General features: G+C 35.9%; 1 protein-coding gene across 1 annotated transcript; it reads right to left on the bottom strand.

Moving 5' to 3' along the window:
* Positions 1-1,117: 1,117 nt before the first annotated feature.
* LOC145814104 (uncharacterized) lies at positions 1,118-2,392 on the bottom strand. Its single transcript, XM_082910628.1, has 2 exons — positions 2,186-2,392; positions 1,118-1,462 (listed from the first exon to the last, which is right to left on the bottom strand). The coding sequence occupies exons 1-2, from the start codon at positions 2,390-2,392 to the stop codon at positions 1,118-1,120; spliced, it is 552 nt and encodes a 183-aa protein (XP_082766754.1).
* Between the last annotated feature and the right edge of the window lie 4,100 nt (positions 2,393-6,492).

Here is a 6,492-nt window from a genome sequence, read left to right as displayed (position 1 = left end):
AGGATATCGTCCCGAGCTTGACCCACACTCCCCAGATGGTTAGCATATATGTATGCACGTAAATCAAAGCACTCGTCTACTCCTGAGAACGAGGCAACAATATATATACACAATCCCTCATATATTCATGAGAACAAACATAACAATGCCGAGCCTAAGTCATTCAAACAAATCTCATAATCCTCACTTTTTTTTATACACTTTTTCTCACCAACACTCAAATAAAACAATAATCTATAGAGTCATGGTAGAGCATTCATAATTTATCTATGGGTTCCAAGTTTATTTTAATTTCATATATCCATGAGTGTGATTACATCCATAAAATAAAAATATATAAAAACCCTAAACATTGCACACACAATTAACCAAAATAATTGAAATCAATCTATCATCTTCATGCAAATACAATATCAAACCAATATCGAATAAATAAATAATAACAACAAAATAAACATAAATCAAGGGAAGTGGGTTTTGCACTCACAATATGTTTTTGAAGATCAAAGAACCGCTTGAAGAATTAATGAAGCCACTAAAATAAAACCCTAATCATTTTTTTTTTCTCTTTACCTCTCCTTTTTTTTTCGCCGTTTCTCTTTCTCTCTCTCTCTCAAAACTCTCTTCTCCCGCACATAGTCACAACCCTCTTTTTTTTGTTTGTTTAATATCTCTCTCTCTCTCTCTCTCTCTCTCTCTCGGCTGCTGCTAACTTGCTGTTGCTAACTTCAATATTCTTCCACACACACTTTTGTAATTAAACCTAAGTCTAGTATATTATACCTAATTTACTATTATATTTATATTTTACAAATACAACATAAATACAACTTATATAAATATACTATATAAGATCAATATATATAATACTTTACATATATATAGATATAAATTCAAATTAATTATATATAATTAAATATCACATTAAATTCTCATGTATCTACACAATTAATAAAGCCAAAAAAAATAAAAATAAAGTAATAATAAGTAATGACTTAAGAAAAATTATGGTTGCTACAATATAAACACCTCAAAAGAATCTCATCCCGAGATTCGATAGGAGAGAGTACTCAGCAAAAAGCTCTGGCTGCATACACCGAACTTTTTATTCTAATTCCTAAGTGATATCATTCTCATCCTCGCTCCATTGCACTTTCACCAAGTTCACTTTTTTGCGCCGCAACTGCTTTACCTCTCGGTCTGGAATAGTAACCGGTCGCACCACATACGTTAGATTGTCACTAATCTCCAACATTTCTGGTGATACTACTTGGGAAGGGTCTTGTACACACTTTCGTAATAAAGATACATAGAACACATTGTGAATAATAGCTAAAGCAGATGGTAGGGCTAATTTGTAAGCCGCATTACCAATCCTCTCAATGATCTCGTATGGTCCCACAAATCTAGGTGCCAACTTTCCCTTCTTTCCAAACCGCATGATACCCTTTATCGGCGAGACCTTCAAAAACACAAAATCTCTAACATTCAACTCAACCCCCTTACGTTTTCTATCAGTGTAACTCTTCTGACGACTCTGTGCAGTCTTAATACGTTCCTGAATAATGTTCACCTTCTCTGTGGTCTCCCTCACCAACTTTGGCCCTAACAACAGCACATCTCCTACCTCTATCCAATAATCAGGTGATCAACATGGCCTCCTATATAAAGCCTCAAAAGGTGTCATCCCGATACTTGAGTGATAGCTATTATTATAAGAAAACTCCACCAATGGCAAGTGCTCTTCCCAACTACCACCAAGATCGAGGACACAAGCTCTCAACATATCCTCTAAGATCTTATTTACCCGCACAGTTTGCCCATCTATTTGAGGATGATAAGCTGTGCTCAGGTCTAACCTAGCACCCAAAGCATGCTGAAAACTCTCCAAAAACTCTGCCACAAACGATGAATCACGATCCAAAACTATAGAAACTGGCACGCCATGAAGTCACACCACATCCCGAATATATAGTCTAGCCAGTTTATTCGTAGTTCGGTGAACACTGATAGGAATAAAATAAGCAGACTTGGTGAGTCCATCTACTATCACCCAAATAGATTCATTGTCTTCCTTAGTCCGCAGCAATTCATTCACGAAGTCCATAAAGATGTACTCCCATTTCCAAGTAAGGATCTCGAGAGGCTACAAAAGTTCAAAAAATCGTTGGTGTTCTATCTTAACCTGTTGACACACATAGCATCGAGAAACATACTCTGCTACACCCTTCTTCATATCTTTCCACAAAAAAGTCCTCTTCAGGTCATGATACATCTTAGTCCCACCAGGGTGAATGGTATATCGGGACCTATGAGCATTATCCATAATCTCTTTCCTCAATTCAATAATGTTAGATACACACAACCTGCCCCTAAATCGCAATTCCCCCATCTGAGTCCACAGACCAATCAGTAGGACAATCATCGATCAAATCCACTACAAGGTCATCAAGCTTGCTAACAAGGAACCCATCTAAATATTGCATCTGACGAACTTTACCTAGTAATGTTGGCTGCACAGTCAGTCAAACTACCAATGTGTGCCCTCTCGACACTCTTTATTAGTTGAATATCATGCATCGAAACGGACTCTAAGGACTACCATTCCTGAATCGTCAAAGAAACTATAATCCCATGTATAGACACCCTATGTTGACCGGCCCTAAGACTTGGGCGTTTTCTTTTGATTACCCGATGATGATAAGTAGAATGTGTTTCTTACAGAATCCTCAATAAGAGAGATGAAATTTGAACTTTAATCCCAACCTTCACCATTATGGCCAAATTGTTTTAAAATATTAAATATTTTATTAGTTTAGTATTTTTGTAATTTTGCATAATTTTATGTGTTTGTTCATATTTTTGGTGTTTTTATATAAATTGGTATAAATTATATATTTTATATATATAAAATAAAATAATAAAAATTATATTATTATATTATATGTTTAGTATTTTGGTATAAATTATATATTTTAGATATTTTATATATTATATATATATATATATATATTATAAAAGAAAAATAATAAAAAATTATTTTGATGTCGATCAGCTCTTCTCAGCATTACATATATATATAGTATATTAAATATAATCTTTATATAATATTTATATTATTATATTATATGCCTATAGCTTTTTATATTATTATATTATACTTTGTTGCCTATATAAAGCCAAAGAGAGAGAGGCTCAGGGTTGCCAAAATAAAAGAACATAAGAATGCTTCAAGAGAGTTAGAGCGAAAAGAGAATAAAAGATTGTTTACATTTTCAATTTTGAGCCAACACTTCCAAGCTTCCATAGCTACTGAAATTCCTCATTTCCATACACAAAAAACACTCCAAAAATTCTGATATAGCCAAAGATCAATTACCTTGATCATAAGGAAGAGTGTTTACTGATTGAAAGTGAGAGAACCTAGAGAGTTAGCCATTTTCCATACCATAAACTCCATAATTTCGAATTGAGGATTTGAGAACACACTTCCTACACTTGAGGGAGATCAAGAGGGAGTTTGTGAACTAAGGAGTTCATTCTTTCCTTGGAAGGTGAATTTCACAAACCTTTCATTTTTTTTGCATTTCTTACTTATTTTGCTCTTTTGCTTTGATTTATTGTTATATCGTATGTTGTTGTAATCTAATTGAAAGTGATGAATTGATGTCCCATATATGTTGTTTTTTAGCATGAGAAAGAGACCTTCCATGCTAAATGGTTTAATCTCTTCGGAGGTTCATTACAAGGGCATTACATTTCTCTCATGCCAAGAACAACTCCTTGTTTGACGCTTCTTTCCATTTAGAGGACTTAAACTCACCATTGGACTTGACGAATTAAAGAACGGATGGTAATTTAAAATTGAGTAACTAAAATTGAGGCTAAAATGGTGCAAGATAATAATTTGGTTGTGTTCAATCGGACGTTAATTGAAGACATGGAAACTTGAGGCAGTTTATACTTATTAGTGATGAAATTATTCAAGTTTTCAAGGTCACCACTTCCCTTGATCAATTCATGAAAGGGAAGAGGTTAGAGTCATATTTTGTTGCATTTATTGAACTTGCACACTTTGATTCACAAGCCATCTTGCAATGAAATTGCTTGAGTTAGTGGTTTGTGGCTTAAGTTTACTTCTCATTTGATTCGTTCATGAAAATGAAGGGTGAGTTATGCAGACAACCCTAGAGAATACCTTGTGCATGCTCTGTTTGTCCTCTGTTGCAACAAGGTGAACTAGGCAGCAGGGGCCGGTAAGACACTTTCCATAGCCAGCAGTGGCCGACAAACCACCTTTGATGGCCAACATCCCTCACCAGTGGCCGGCCGACCACTAATGCAAAATTCAGCAGTGTGTTCCTTTGGCGGAGTAGAGCCATTCCGGAAGTGGGCAACAGTGTATGTGTTCTATTGTGTAACAGATGCTATCTAGAAGCAAAATAATGGCTTTTCGGGTGGAAATCGAGCATCCGCATGAATATTCCTTGCTTCCCGAGGCGGAGTAATTAGTTGTTTAAATTATACTTGTGTTGTAATTATTCAATTAGCTAAAGTAGTTAATTAGTTGTGAGTTAATTTATTTCATTTGGTTTGTAATAGTTAATTAATTAGCTTAGCTTAACTAGTTAGCAAGTTAGTTTATTCATTCGGACTCTCCTTCGTGAGAGCATAATATTGTAATAATGTGTATGTCTTCCAACCCCAAGTCTTTCTCCCTTTTATTTAACTGCTTATGATGGTTAGTATAGGGACATTACGTTTAAATTAACATTTTTCATGTTTGCATCCACTTGTATTACATGCACCAAGTCTCGGTTCATCATTCTAACTACATTGTTAGTTTAATACTTATTTGAATACGTGCTTAAACCACATACTATCAATTGATTCATATGCTATGTTAAGTAGCCAAGCCTATTTTAGATTGCATATCGCATATGTTGCATTAGTCATATTGCATAGTTAGGAATCATGTATTTTTTCTAACTCTCTTATGTCTTTTTGGCTTGGAGTACGAGATGAGCCTTTATTTGCTTTAACATATTGCATGAGTGTGATTGTTGCCATGTTTAGCATGCTTACCATGAGGCTAAGTGCTTAATTGATATACCTACTTGTATGCCTGTGGATGAAGACTAATTGCTTGAATTGGAATAATTTGAGCCATGCACATTTAAACCCACTTTTCAAGTGGCAAATTCAAACTCTTTTCAGAAAACAAACATGACTCAAGTGTTCCAATTTTTGTAAGTTAGTCTATACTTGTATGTGTGCATCACATAATAATGCTAGATTAATAACTGGAACAAGAACATATAATGCAAAGTAAGATTCATATCATGATTAGTATAGGCCAATCTTTGATCGGGCGAGTGGGGGTGCTCAATTCATGACCTTATCTTCTCGTACCTAAGTTCCCGAGCCGAGACAATCTTGGTGATGACGGACACGAGGCTTTTGGCACTAGTCATGGGTTTCCTAAATTTTTCCAAAATAAAACATTTACGTGGCGATTCTGTATCTGGCAAAACAGTCTATTTTTGGCAATTTGATTCAAAATCGATTTTCCAAAATATTCGCCGAATTTAGACTCTTTGGTATTTATCTATTTCACATTGCACATCAGATTCAGAACCGCGGGAGTCCGATACTGTAGGGCTTATTTTGACATCTGAAAGGGGGTGCGACAAAGTCGAGCTACAGTTTCTGGCGATTCTGCTAGGGAAAATTAGAGAACTTGACTTAAAACTCATGATGTGAAATTTTATCTACTTATATATGTTCTTTGCATTGCATTTGCATTGGTGCACCTAAGTCACTGTGTTTGCCATCTATTATTCTTGGATGGTTTACTGAAGGCTTGCCTGAAAAGCTTGCCAAAAGGTTGACCGGTCGCGGGCTCTACCACAATGGGAACACAACCCTTGGATCTGGATTATCGCCGTACCGCTTGATCCACATTTCACTTCTCGGAGTTAGGTGTGAGAGGTATATTAGGTTATCTTACCGAGGTACCCTTTTGACCATTCGACCTAGTTGCATATAATGAAGCTATAGTGACTATTCCAACTTAGGACAGGATGCCACCCATTTGTAGGATGTTGCGAAACTTGTTGTTTGAAATAGTGCAGCTTAGATCATGCCAAAAATCTACGACAGGGTAACCCTACCCCCTCATAGGGGTGTTTCGGTGCTTTTACGTGATATGTGCTTTTATAGTGAGACTATACAGAATGGTTCATATCAGCATGAGTTTGAGAACAGAGTTCAGTAGGGATTACAATTGAGCTATGTGTTATGATTGTTGTGAATTAGGGTCGAAGTGCTATCCAATTTTGATTTTATTCTTTCTTGCTAGGTAGTTTACCAACATAGCTTTAGAAAGACCTGATATCCCTCAAGTACTCTAGACTCGTGTCAGAAGGCTTTACAGAACCGGAGATCTTGTTAGGGGACAGCCTGTGTTTGCTTCGCTCCCAACGGTTACTA

Source organism: Camellia sinensis, unplaced genomic scaffold (genome assembly GCF_055761805.1).
Source record: "Camellia sinensis isolate YWXY unplaced genomic scaffold, ASM5576180v1 Unanchor1, whole genome shotgun sequence".
NCBI lineage: Eukaryota > Viridiplantae > Streptophyta > Magnoliopsida > Ericales > Theaceae > Camellia > Camellia sinensis.
This window is presented reverse-complemented; position numbering and strand designations above follow the sequence as displayed.